This window comes from Psittacula echo (assembly GCF_963264785.1).
Source record: "Psittacula echo genome assembly, chromosome: 6".
Classification (NCBI taxonomy): Eukaryota; Metazoa; Chordata; class Aves; order Psittaciformes; family Psittacidae; genus Psittacula; species Psittacula echo.
In genome coordinates this window covers 69,973,859-69,988,040 of record NC_137743.1, presented here as the reverse complement: position 1 = coordinate 69,988,040, position 14,182 = coordinate 69,973,859, and the positions used below count along the sequence as shown (strand labels likewise).

General features: G+C 37.5%; 1 protein-coding gene across 4 annotated transcripts in view; it reads left to right on the top strand.

Annotated features, from left to right (window-relative positions):
• The first annotated feature begins 371 nt into the window (after positions 1-371).
• The window catches only part of CWC22 (CWC22 spliceosome associated protein homolog), a 32,888-nt gene continuing 19,077 nt past the window's right edge, over positions 372-14,182 (top strand). For 2 of the 4 annotated variants that reach the window (XM_080620451.1, XM_080620449.1), the window contains exons 1-14: positions 372-451; positions 925-1,036; positions 3,668-3,735; positions 4,485-4,604; positions 4,784-5,038; positions 5,481-5,609; positions 7,600-7,768; positions 8,117-8,170; positions 9,072-9,207; positions 9,297-9,503; positions 9,621-9,683; positions 9,889-9,984; positions 12,117-12,198; positions 13,394-13,454. In XM_080620451.1, the coding sequence (XP_080476577.1) occupies positions 1,010-1,036; positions 3,668-3,735; positions 4,485-4,604; positions 4,784-5,038; positions 5,481-5,609; positions 7,600-7,768; positions 8,117-8,170; positions 9,072-9,207; positions 9,297-9,503; positions 9,621-9,683; positions 9,889-9,984; positions 12,117-12,198; positions 13,394-13,454 (1,467 nt within the window). In that variant the 5' untranslated portion in view covers positions 372-451; positions 925-1,009. Of the gene's footprint in view, positions 452-646; positions 769-924; positions 1,037-3,667; positions 3,736-4,484; positions 4,605-4,783; positions 5,039-5,480; positions 5,610-7,599; positions 7,769-8,116; positions 8,171-9,071; positions 9,208-9,296; positions 9,504-9,620; positions 9,684-9,888; positions 9,985-12,116; positions 12,199-13,393; positions 13,455-14,182 lie in introns of those variants that run through there. The other 2 variants (XM_080620450.1, XM_080620452.1) reach the window with 2 other exon arrangements.

Below are 14,182 nucleotides of genomic sequence, written 5' to 3'. Positions count from 1 at the left end.
CGTGTACATTTGGTAGCAATAGGGTTGTTTTTTCCGAGACGCCTTCACCTAAGAAGGCAGCACTAGGGAAGCGCAGGCTGAACAGGAAGGAGCAATACACCTGCTATAGAACTATAGTCAGGAGTCACTCTATCAGCTTATGTCCCGCTGGCTTGTGGTTTTGGTGTTTTGTTTTGTTTTTCCCTACGACAACCGCAAAAAAAATTTTAACATTTTAATTCTAAATAACAAACTGAAACGAAACTGAACGGACAAACCCGGTGAACGGCTCCCAGCACACCCCCCCCAAAACGCAAGATGGCGGCTACCGCCGAACTACGTTTCCCGTCGTGCAGCGGTGCCCAGGCTACCGGAAGCTACTGGCAACAGAACTACTGCCGGCTGCGCGCGCGCGTTGTGCGCCGCGGTGCCCCGGAAGTGAAGGCAGTGTGGCCGTGCGCAGTGGCGGGCGGTAGGTGTGGAGCTGGCTGGGCCGCGGGCGGTGGGTGGTTGTGGTCCCGCGAGCAGGGCAGTGGGTCATCTTTCTCCCCTCCTGCCTTGCCCCCGGGAGCGCGGGGAGCCCCCGCGCACCGCTCACCCGCCCGCCGGGTGCGCCCATGGGTTGAGTGGTCGGGACCTCCCCTCGGAAGTCGCGGCTCAACAGCGGGTGTTAACGCAGCCCGGCGGAGAGCTCGGTGGCCAGTCGGGAGCGGGCGCCGTGTGGCTGGGCCCGTGAACAGGGCCTCGTCTTCCCGGCTGCTGTTGTGCAGCCGTTCTTTCCTGAGACAGGTGCTGTGTAACAGTAAGAGGCCTGGCTAGGGTTGGGGGAAGTGCTTGTTTTGGTTTAAGGAGTTACGCAAGCGTAGCTTTAAAGAACAAATTAAAAGAGCAAGTTCCGGCACCTTGTGCAGTGAAACCCTTTTTATTGTCTTGTGCGTGTTATAGATGAAATGTTTTTTGTATGCTGAACTCCACCTTGGATTGTCTCATTGCTGCACATTCAGAGCTTCATAAAAAGTAGGAAGTCAAGATGAAGAGCAGGGTTACACAAGTAAATGTAAGTGGTTTTAAATTGTAGTATTTTATTATTCACTTATTACTGGTGATTATGGTTGTAGTTGATGGTACAGTAAATAAACCTCCCTGGATTTAAAGCAAACAATATGCATAATTGACAGCAGCTGTTTACACGAGAAATATTATTATGAAGTCAATGAATTACAGCTGTTTCTAGCACTTATTATCCCAACAGTACGACTTCTGAGCACTATTAGCATATAATGATAAAGTAAGGGGTAAAAAGTGGCATAATGGTGGGTCAGCAGAGAACATAAGCATGTGGAATAATGGGAAAAAGATGTTGAAAAATTAACAATGATGTTAAAATGAAAAGATAGGAAATAGCAATTAATGTGGCACCTGTATTTCTTACTGTGAAAGGTAAACTTTGTTTCCCTTTTAAAAGTTGTGTGGTGCATTTCTGAATGGTTGGGAGTGATTTTTTTAGGAATGCAAGGAGATGGCTTTAAAATTACTGTCAAATAATGGTTTAGAAATATGATGTTTGTAAAGTACGCTTTAAGTTTGGGACAGGTTAGCAGAGCAATACCCTGTCTCAAATCTTTGGTATTTCTCTGCCTGTTTCTAGAGTTTGACCCTGCGTAGGCTTCTTCACTCTTTTGGTTCCAAGTTTTCTAACTGAAGTGGTTTTTAATAGAGATGCTTGAGGGATCGCTTGATACCTTCTCAATATCTTCCCAGTCTGGTGGTTATGGTAGTGCTTCCTCATTTGTCAAAATAAGGCAGTTAGTAAAAGCATGCTATTTGGACACTTTCACTTAATCATTTTGATAAAAATGGACAAGGAAGAAGACTGTGACTTGTGGAAGAAAGCCTGGTCACAAAGAGCTGAGGGTGGCAAGTTCTTCAGCAAATAGCTGCTTTTGCAATGGCGCATGATAACTGGCAAATACAGAGACATCCTTAACATTGCTTTATTTCTGTGAACACTTCTCTTTTGGGGTCTGCTTGGGCAAAGGTAGATGACGTAGAAATCATGAGAGTAGATCATCCTGAAAAGACCCACTTCTTCCCATCTGCTAAATATTGTTTGAATACAGTAACTGTTCTGTATGTTTGAAAGATTTTTGTTATCACTGTCATGGAAGCTTAGGATACAGTCTTGCATTGGATTATTTTTGTGAAAAACAAAAGCCAAACCACTAACTTAAGGACCTTTTTAACCTTGACTGATTTCAATGATCTGCTGTATGGTGTAGTGCCACAAATGAGTATTGAAAGGGAAAGAAAACCTTGTTGAAAATATGTGAATTTGTTATACTAGCTTTGCCGTCAAAGACAATGTGACTGTGGAATTAAATTGTCAGATGGACATTACTTTGCTAGGGATGCATGCTCCCAGTAAATGGTGCAATGCAATTGTTTTGTACCATTGTCTTGGTTGAGGCAAGCTAACACTGGGAATATCTTAACATGGTCTTGGAAATGTACCTCAGGAAAGGTGATATTCTAGGATATGTTATAATGGCTTCAAAAATATAAATACATACTTGCATATGTATACATACACTCCAGTCTGAGTGATGGCAAGTCAGCCTCATCAGTCTGTTGATAGGATGATGCTCATGATCATTGTGTTGCTATTATTTCTTTAGGAAGCTTCCATTAATGTTGGTTTTACTTGCACTGCTTATTGTAAACACTGCACTTGCCACATAGTAAAGACACATTTGCCATGTAGTAAAGAATAGTTTGCCATGTTGTTCCTAATTACGGTTTTGGAGATCATTGTGTATAACTGGTCATCAGGATCAGCTTGTGACCAAGGTGTCATTGTTTTCAACTAATCAACAGTTTTAACTGGTTCTTTGGTGAAGCAAAAACTAGCATGCTAGCATGTTGAATGATAACAGTGCCACTTCAACAGATGGGAGGAGTATTTCAGCAAAAAGTTCATAAGTGCATAAGCAAGTCCTTGTGTTGAGTTTCAGCATCAGGGTGGAGTTTTACTTATTTCACAGCTGATCACTGGCTGATAACATGAGATTATGCTTCTGAAAAATCATAAATAATATTTTAAGGGGAAAAAAGGACCTTTACAATTAAAGTATAAAGGTTATAGCTGTATAACCTCTATACTCCACCAAAGTAATTTTGAAGCATATTGATAAGGTGTCTTTCTGTATGTGTTGCAGATGCTGTCATGCTCCAATTTTTGTGTATAATTCCATACTTCTACGGGTCATGGTTCACTCCACAGAACTATTTTAAATGTGTATCACTTAAACGATCCTGTAAACTTACATTTTTAAAAAAATCTAGAATTAAGTTTGCTTCCAGGATCTGTCAAGTGGAACAGTCTGTTTATAGTGTATGAAGCTAGGAATGACTCATGAGAAAATAAGTCCTGGTTAGTGAAAAGGAGGAATGTAAGGAGAAATCCTGCAGCATCCTGTAGGAGGGAGTCCAGCTGCTTAACTGCTTGTTGCTTTAGAGCCAGCTGTCATTGTCATAACTGACTGCCATTAGCTTTATTTGATTGCCCTTCTTGTAAAGGAGTAGAAAACTGAAGAAATGGTACACTTTGATCTCAATATTTACATGCTCACAGTAATTAATGTATAATGTTTGGACTTGATTTTTTTTTTTCCTCCCTGTTTTCTTAAAGCATGGTTCCAGTTATGAAAAGAAAGAAAACTACAGTTCACACCGAAGAAGTTTGTCTCCAGAGGACAGGTAGAATGATTAATTCTTATACCATACAATTCTGTATGTATACCTCATGTAGATGGTTAGATAAAGAAACAGAACCTGCACTTCTGTATATTACTATAACTGAGCAGTGAAAAATAAGTGTAAAATTAATAAAATATTTGCATGTTGATATAGCGGTAAATAAAGATGTAGTTATAGGGTTCTTTTAAATCTTTAAAATCTTTTTTTAAATCTTAAAAAAAAATCCTTAGCATTCAGTTAAATTGTCACAGGGTTTGAAAGTGGCAATTAGATGCCAGCTTTTTGCTTGGACTTGCATATTGCTGATTCTGTAGTTGTCACTTTAGAGCAAGATTATTAATGCTAGTAGGAGATGGTAGAGTGCACTTCAATTGATATTTCTCCAAGACATAAGATGAACTGTTACCAGTTTAGCTTTAATTTCACATTTTAATTGGAATGAAACCTCTTGTACTAAGGAATGTGTGGTGCTAAATTTATCTTTGGTATTTGATGTTATTACCACTTGGCTTTAATTTTAAGTTCTTGGGGGAGCTTCTTTTTACAGTGCTCCTTTGCTTTTTGATTATTTTTTGCTGACAACAAGTGATTATGGAAGGAACATCTTCTATCTGAATGGTGCATAAACTGAAACTCAGGTTGTAGAAGTGTAACAATTCTGTATTGTAACATTATATTGCAAGTAAATATTAATAGCATTGCTTTTCTAAGCCTATTACTAAGAATTTTGTGTCTTGGGTTGCAATTAGGGATGTAGAGCGTGACAGGTCTCCATCTCCGAGAAAGAGAAGATATTCTGATGACAGCAGATATGAATATCAGGAATATTCAAGAAGGGAATACTATGATGACAGAACTTCAGAAGGAAGGTATTAAGCCCTTTCTAAATCAGTAATAAAATACTCATTTTAATGAATAAGATGAGAAAACTTTGCACAAACCCTTGGGTGTTTGGTGGTCTGGGGTTTTTTTGTTGTTGTTTAAGGGGTTTTTTTGGTTAGTTGGTTGCGGCTTGTTTATTTTTTTGTTTTTTGGTTTTTTTTTTTAGAAGGATGGAAAGGGGTAGAGACAGACACCATGAGAAATGGGAGGAGAGAGAATCTGATCGAAGGAAGAGAAGATACTCATCACCTGATCGTAGGAGTCCAGAAAGGTCGACAGTCCAGAGCTCACTTGCTCATGATGAGACCTCTTCAAAGAAGAAGAAGGAAGAAGTGGATCCTATTCTTACTCGCACAGGTGGTGCATATATTCCACCTGCTAAGCTCAGGATGATGCAAGAGCAAATCACTGATAAAAATAGGTGAGCTGAAAGTAATATATTAGCATTTCTACTGCAAAGTGAAACAGTAAAGAGTTTTGGTGAATGTTGGTGGAAGTGGGATACACTTGAAGAGCTGTGATCATCTTTTGAAGGTATCTTTTTATCAGAAGAAAGATAAGAGCATCAAATTATGACTGTACCTACTTCTGCTGTGAAGTGTAAATGGAAAAGTGGGATGCCAAGGATTTTCTAGAATGTCTTGGAAATCTAAACATACTGGGTTATACCTTATCTGTAGAGAATTACATTTTGGTGTATAATGTTATTTTGGTATTTTCCTAGTAGTTAAATGTATAATTGTGAACTAAATCTATTTTACTGATTACAACTTACATTTGTGTTTTCATATATATATATACATAAATTCACGCAATGCTACCTCAGATTTATGCATTAATAATTCATTATACCTGTGTAATAGCTTGGCATATCAGAGGATGAGTTGGGAAGCCTTGAAGAAGTCGATCAATGGTCTTGTCAATAAAGTGAACGTTTCTAATATAGAAAATATCATTCATGAGCTCCTTCAGGAAAATATTGTTCGTGGAAGGTAAGTCTTACCATTAAAACATTTTCTTGTGTTTGCGTGATATCTGCAGGATTGTTTATTGTTGTAGTGTACAGAAAAGATTATTATGCTGTTTGAGGTCAGCATGAAGTCATGGTGATTGTATCTTGCCTTGCTTTCATTTTGGTGTTAGTAGAGCTTAAATCTGCTAGCCTAAAGGAGTACGGATTTCTTAGGTTCACTACCACTTAAACATACCCAAGCAAACCACCACCAACAAAAAAACCCTCTGAACAAAATATCCAGAACTGATTTGTTAAATTTCAAACAGATAGCAACACTTTTTCTATCAACTTAGTCACTATTATTGGAGGAGGTTATAGGGAAGGAATGTATGACTTTCATGTATGCCATACGTTGTGGGAAGATTAGAATCCTGCAAGTAGCATAAAAATAACAGGAGAGAATTAAGTAAAATCTAGAGAGTGAGCAAGTGGTTCTTGAGTGTAATTTCGATTAAAAGTAATAATGAAGTCTCAAACAGTCTCTGTGGGGCTTCTTTTTACTTTCGAGATTTCATGTCCCTGAAACTTAATTTTCATATAAGCAGTAATATTTTAGTTTAAAAATGAGCTTATTAAATGTATTTTGAATACACTTGTCTGTGGAAGTTTTTATGTGTGATTTATAAGCTTATAAATTTCAAAATAATGTAGATGGAAAATGGCGCCATTTTCCTTCTTCTTACAGTTAATTTTGACTTCCAAATTTGCAGAGAAGTGCATATGAAAGTAATGACATGAAGTTTTAACTAGCTGTAAGGCCCTTTTCTGAGTTTGCTGAGTAGAGAGTAAATAGGATCTGAACTAGACCAGTTTCAGTGTATAAGCGAGAAGTAACTAGTAGTTTCAAAATGAAAAAATTCTGGGTTTGTGCACTAGTATGAAATGAGTTCTGTTTCATATGTCAACTTCAAAGTAAGTAGGAATAAGGTCCTTATGCAGTTTGTGTTTAGTATTACATAGGCGTTTTTTTGGAGGTTTCCAAAAGACCACAGAGAAGACAGAGTTGGATACCTGTGTGCACTTTGATGTTTGGAGGGCTTTTTTCTTTTTCTCTTAACCTATTTAGAGTTTTGCTATATTACTCTATTACATGTGCCTCAAGCATTAGAAGAAACAAAACAAAGGGGGAGATGAAGCATGAGGGGAGTCTCAGGTTGTTTTCAGACTTCAGGCTTGATACAAACGTAAGAGAGACTGCTAGTATGATGAACTGTTGTCTCATGGGCTCTGTGTTTACGTTCATATAGGCTGTAATATTAGTCTTTTATAATCAGTTCTTGGTTCCAAAAAATAATTCCATTGAAAATACTCAGTGTTGTTTGAGAAAAGCATTGAAAAGTATTACTTCGCCCATTCTGGTTTTACTGAACATTCAATTTTATTACTCTTAGGTAGATGTTTATTGTAAAAGACCTTTTATGGAAATGTAATTTTTATTTCATAGAAGTTTGTTTGGCTTGTTTAAGTTATTATACTGAAACACAATTCTGTGTTTCATAAATGGTTGCAGAGAAGATATTTTTTCTGTCACAAACAGGTGTTTTCTTTTCCTCAGTTCAGAAAACAACAGCAAAATCAAAAATCGTACAAATTCCAAAACTGGTGAATCTGTGTTGGGAGAAGGGATAAAAGATATTTGCACGATAAGAGATGAAGACTTTTTACATGCTTATCATTTTCAGATGTAGTTCGAATAGGAACAATGTTTAATGAAAGATAAGGTATCAGTGTAAGAATTTCTTGTCTTGAACACATGAGCAACACATTTTGCGACACTTTTTTTGTGACATGATAAACAACAGTTTGAAAATGCCCATCTGGTATCTTCTAACTATTCCAGCTGTAAAGTACCGTTTTATGGTAAAACATTGGTATAATGGTAGAACAATGGTATAATAATTGGTATATGGTAAAACAAAAACATTGTTTTATTACCAAGAAAATCTTAAACTTACATATTTTTACAGGGGGCTGCTATCTAGATCCATTTTGCAAGCTCAGAGTGCCTCTCCGATTTTCACCCATGTTTATGCAGCTCTTGTGGCAATTATCAACTCAAAGTTTCCCAATATTGGTGAACTGATTCTCAAGAGGTTGATACTAAATTTTCGCAAAGGATATCGCAGAAATGATAAGGTATGTAAGATATGAAGAAGCAACATGCTGAAACTTGTAATTCTGTCGTGTTAACCTTGTATTGTGTGTGTTGCAATTACGTACTTGAAGGAACACAGCTGAGACCTGGGGGTCAGGATTTATCAGTAGTATATTAAGTATACTGGTGTCAGAATATCATGAAAGCTTGACAACCTGTTCTGGGTTGGTACTGTGCCAGTTTTGAGGGGTTGGTTTTTTTAAAGTTAATTGTGAACAACTGTCAGTATCACATTTGATTGTGAGATGCACAACTCTGCAGTATGTCTGAGTTACAAATTTTTTTTCCTCCATATACAATGTGTTAAAAGTTTCTGTTTTCTTTTACAGCAACTTTGTCTAACATCTTCAAAATTTGTTGCACACTTGATGAATCAGAATGTGGTATGTTACTTTGTGTTTCTTCTCAATTTAAAGCCTGTATGACTGTTTTCCTTAATTTCAAGGCAGCAGTTGCCTAAGTGAAGATACTCTCCCTGTTCTAAAGTTCAGGTTTCCTTCTGATGTCTGCTTTAAGTTGTTAGGACCTTTTTAGAAAAGGCATTTTTTGGATTGCCTGTGCAGTTATCATCACTTACCATTGCACTTGCTCTCCAGAGCTTCACCAGACTTGGTAAATATGTTTGGGCTAGTACTGAGGCAAATCTTGATGCAAAGCAAGCGTCATGCGGGGCTTTATTCCACACATCTTAAAGTGTTCTTGCCACACTGTCATTTCCGTTAAACATCTGTGGAGATAGGTCTAGACTCAGTTGCATCTAAATTGCATTGAGCTCTATGCCACCTTTTTAAGTGTTAGAAATCAGGATACTTCAATTAAATAGTGTCAAGAAACCGTGTTTCAGGAATGCATTGGGAATATACAACATTTTGGGAAAAAGGAAACTAATCCCAGATGTGCCATTTGCTTGTATGTCTCACCCTGGAAGACCTGATTTAATTGTAGACACAATGCACTAACTTACATTACTGAAACTAGTTATGCTATTTTATTTGATTCTTGGAAATGTGTGGGTTTTTTTTCTTAATAACAGTATGTTTTTCATTGTTTGCTTGTTCCCTTCAGTGCATAGTTGCATTTGCCACAAAGTTGGTGTAAATACAGGTGGTAAAATGATATTTGAAATTTTGTCTTAGTTTTTATATGCTTTGTCCCACTACATTTGACTTGCATGTGTGATTGTGTTGTGGAATCCTCAAAGGCTGGACTGCTCTGTCAAGTAAATCACTATCATAGTAGTGTTATGTTGTATATTCTAATTCTTTACTGATATTCTTTCTATAGGCTCATGAGGTTTTATGTTTGGAGATGCTCACTTTGCTTCTTGAAAGGCCTACTGATGACAGTATTGAAGTAGCAATTGGATTTATTAAAGAAAGTGGGCTCAAATTAACAGAAGTTTCTCCTAGGGGTATTAATGGTAAGTATAATTAAGCCAGAATGTTTGTGGGTTTGGTTTTTGTGTTAGTAAATCCTTTTCATAATTACATTTCTGTCTTTTTTCCAAAGCAATCTTTGACCGTCTTCGACACATTCTGCATGAATCTAAAATTGATATGCGTGTTCAATATATGATAGAAGTTATGTTTGCTGTACGGAAGGATGGCTTCAAAGATCATCCAATCATTCCAGAGGGATTAGATCTAGTGGAAGAAGAGGATCAGTTTACTCATATGTTGCCATTAGAAGATGAGTACAACCCAGAGGATGTTCTTAGTAAGTTAGAAATGGAAGATAATTCTACGACTGCATTCCCCATGAAAACAAATTTAAGCTTAAATATTCATCATTTTCATAATTTTGTGTTTTAAATGATTCTTTTTCATTCTAAAGATGTTTTCAAGATGGATCCGAACTTTATGGAAAATGAAGAGAAATACAAAATGCTGAAGAAAGGTAGGGGTGTGCATATACACATTTTTATATAATATTTATAAATTTACACATTTATAGGTTGTTTACTTACCCATTTTTTTTTGACTCTGTCACATTCTATACCTGAGACACCACCCGTTTCACTCATATGTGTGGGATTAATTGTTTTTGGGTAATGAAACTACTGTGGTCGATAGTATTTTAATCTAGGATACTGCTCTTTCAGAAATTCTTGATGAAGGTGACAGTGAATCTGAAGCAGATCAAGAGGCTGGAAGTAGTGAAGAAGATGAAGATGATGATGAAGAGGAGGGTGAAGATGGTAAGTGTATGTTTGGTACCTTACTAGTGTCGGTATAAAAACAACAGTCCAAAAAGAGCATTCAGCACATGCAGAAAATGAAAAGCAGTTTTGTCTGATTGTTCTTGACCACGTAAGTTTCATGTGAGAAAAGCCTCATGATGTCATGTCATATATATGGCGTGTATGTTAGAACAAGTTCAAAGGAGGGTCATGGGGATGATCAGGGGACTGGAGCACCTCCCGTATGAACACAGGCTGAGAAAGCTGGGGCTGTTCAGCCTGGAGAAGAGAAGGATGCGTGGAGACCTCCTAGCAGCCTTCCAGTATCTGAAGGGGGCCTACAAGGATGCTGGAGAGGGGCTCTTCACTAGGGGCTGTAGTGACAGGACAGGGGGTAATGTGTTAAACAGGGGAAGTTTAGATTGGATATAAGGAAGAAACTCTTTACTGTTAGGGTGGTGAGGCACTGGAGTGGGTTGCCCAGGGAAGTGAATGCTCTATCCCTGGTGGTGTTCAAGGCTAGGTTGGACGAAGCCTTGAGTGGCGTGGTGTAGTGTGAGGTGTCGCTGCCCATGGCAGGGGGGTTTGGAGCTAGATGATCTTAAGGTCCTTTCCGACCCTAACTATTCTATGATTCTATTCTATATGACACCATAATGACATATAATAATGTCATAAGACATTAAAAGTAAAGAATGTGAAAACACTTCCTTAAAAACTTGAAAAGACAAACCTTTCTGAACACTTTTGAGTGCTCTGTCATATTTTTAAGTCACTTAAAAAAACATAATGGGTTTTCTTACAACTGTGTTTGCATCTTATTTCTGGGCTGAACTAAGAAACATCTTTTTTTAGTTCAGCTTCCAGCCCCCTTTCTTGGTCTTCAGTGGAAGCAGTCAGGGTTTACATGTTTTCAAAGAATTAAATATTTGATTCCCAGAAAAAAACCCTGATGGATAAGCATACCTGAAACATTTGTGCAGACTGTGTAATTAAAAAGCCAGCCAAGTCCTGTTCTTGTAGAATACCATGAATGTATCACAGTATCACAGTATGTTAGAGATTGGAAGGGACCTCAAAAGATCATCTAGTCCAATCCCCCTGCCAGAGCAGGAACACCTAGATAAGATTACACAGGAATGTGTCCAGGCGGGTTTTGAATGTCTCCAGAGAGGGAGACTCCACAACCTCCCTGGGCAGCCTGTTCCAGTGTTCTGTCACCCTCACTGAGAAGAAGTTTCTTCTCAAGTTTAAGTGGAACCTCTTGTGTTCCAGTTTATACCCATTACCCCTTGTCTTATCATAGTTTGCCATTGAGAAGAGCCTGGCTCCATCCTCATGACACTCCCCCTTTATATATTTATATACACTAATAAGGTCCCCCCGCAGTCTCCTCTTCTCCAAACTATAGAGACCCAGTTCCCTCAGCCTTTCCTCATAAGGGAGATGCTCCACTCCCTTAATCATCTTTGTCGCCCTGTGCTGGACTCTGTATTTCCTCACTAGTTTGCTGCAGTGTTTCACAGAAGAACAGAGCTTCCAGGCTGAATAAAAGTATGAGAATTCGCTGAACTTTTCATCACTCATGCTGTTACCAGACTTTAAAAGAATGAAGGAATAGTGAATACCTGAGGAACGAAGGTGTTTCCAGAATGGTTTTGTTTCAGAACAGATTTTTCTACACTTGCTTCAGAACAAAAGAGAACTTTGCAGAATGTTGTAATGTAGAAACAGAGTATTTCTTATTAAAATCAGGGAGACTACATAAAAACATTATATAGTTAAATTATGCAGAAAATACTTTGCGAATGTATACAAAAAGTGTTGAACCCAGAGGTTGCAGTGGCTAAGTCATGTGAAAGGTCTTTAAAAGGAGAGTTACCCTCTTTAAATGATATCTCTAAATATTTACCTGTTCGTATCACATGATACAAGTACTGATGTTGGTTTTTATTATTATTATTATTCCTTCTTTGTAATAATAAAAATAAAAAAATACATTAAGGTGCTAAACTTTTCTAGGTATTTCTAGAAAGGTATTAACATTGTGTGCTACAGATTTAGTAAATGGTATATATTGCTGTTCTAAGAAATTACATATATCTGCCTTAATGTTTTGCTCTTTACAAAACTGTGTTTTCCTTTCCCAGGTCAGAAAGTTACCGTCCACGACAAAACAGAAATTAACCTGGTTTCCTTTCGTCGTACAATTTATCTTGCTATACAGTCAAGGTAAATATAATAGAATTTGTACACCTTTGAATGCACGTATTTTGAAACGGATGAACTAGAATTTTGTTTCTTATCAAATTATTTTTTAATGTACAATTTAAAAAAAAGAAAAAAGGCCGGGTACTGTTGTTTATGGAGCCTGACCTGATAATATAGACTGTTTTAACAAATGGATATCCCAATTCTTATTCTAAGATAAATCCTGTTTGTTTCAAAATAGTAGTGAACTGGGACTTCTTCTATGAGGATTACTGCAATCACATTTTTGAGTGAACAAAAGTCAGTGGTCTTCAGATTATATAGCACATTGTACACCTTTCTGAAAAAAATGTGATACACTTGAAATAGAGATGCTGTAGAGTGTCTTATGAAAGTAAGGAGTTATGCAGTGTGATATTCTTTAGTCCTGTTGCCATCTGCATTGTTTGGAATATAAGTATACAGATACTGGACCTGAAGTGTACATTATTTGTATTCAGAAAGGTGTTTCTTCATCTTAAGAATGAAATCCCCTTGCAGTACATGGCACAAATCAAAATATGGTGGCTTAACTCCTGTGTCACCTGGGTGAAAGGAGAGATTAACCTGTCATATGTCACTCAACTCCATCATTAAAAGTAGGCATGGCCCATAATATTCTGCACGTCTGAACCTGCATGAGGGGCGAGATAATGTAGTTGTGTTATTGCTCTTCAGGCACAGGAATTAATACCATACTAAAATGTGTGAAAAGGTCTTATTTTTCTCAAAGCTACTGTTCAATACTTCCTTGCTCTGCTTACATGGTTCACCTTATACTTGGGTGGGGGGAAGTACCTACTGCTAGCTAAAGGCTTTCAATAAGCAAGAACAGGAGTGCAAAGAGGAGAGTGTTGTATATACTGCTTTTGGAGGTTGTGTACAGTGCTTGCAATAATAATCACCCAAGTCATCTTGTTTTCAGATTGTCTGCAAATGTAGTATCTTGAGATTAATTTTCAGATACAAACTCATGAAATACAAAATGTTTATATAAAAAAAACCCCACAGCAACAATAAACACAAAAAAATAAACACCTTTCTGAATACTAATGAAATACTTAATTTCAAAGCAGCTGAAGCTTCAGCATCAGCAATCAGTCAATATAATTCTGAAATGTTTTTAGCATAGGATATATTGCACAGATAATGAGAAGTATTTTCTCTATTATTGCAGCTTAGACTTTGAAGAATGTGCTCACAAATTGTTGAAGATGGACTTTCCTGAAAGTCAGACTGTAAGCCTTGCTTCTTATTCTTTTTTGTTACTGTTAGGAAACAGTACAGTGGTAGTGTCTGGAATGCTTATTTCTGGGATCTTGTTTGTATAGCAAGTGGGGTGAATGAGAGTAATTCCTTACAGCTGTTGTTCCTGCAACTACAACCTTTAGAGCAAATAGGCTGACACATACTTCATGAGACATTTGTCTTACGCAATTGCTCCTTTCTGTCAAGCAGTTCAAATGTTTGCATATAGCCTCTTTGATGAAAAGGTTTGTTGGGTGAACTGTTGTAACATTTATCCTATGACAACAGTACTATAGCATGGCAGTCTTTTTAAGAGCGAGCTCTCTCCCTCTCTCTCACTCTGAAAGAACTCAAGAGTTGAAGATCATATCTGGAGGCAGCTGTTAACTTTATCAGTGGGCCTTGAAATTTAGCATAGTGCTCAAAGAATGTGTTGTTTTGTTGCTTTCATGGTCCTGTTAGAATAATAGTGTATTGAATTAAAGCAGTTGTAAGTATGATTGCTTTGCTGTATTCTTGGAAATCATCAGACAAAATCTGTATTGTCTCCAAGTCCTGTGTAAGATCAATACAACCAGTATTGAAGTAAACTGTTCTTCAGCTAGTACCTATACTAGATCCTGGTAGAATGTAAATACCCATCTAATTATATAAACAGCTTTGCAGTCAGCTGTAAGCTATCATCATGACAGTTGCATTTGAGAGATCTTTTAATTTT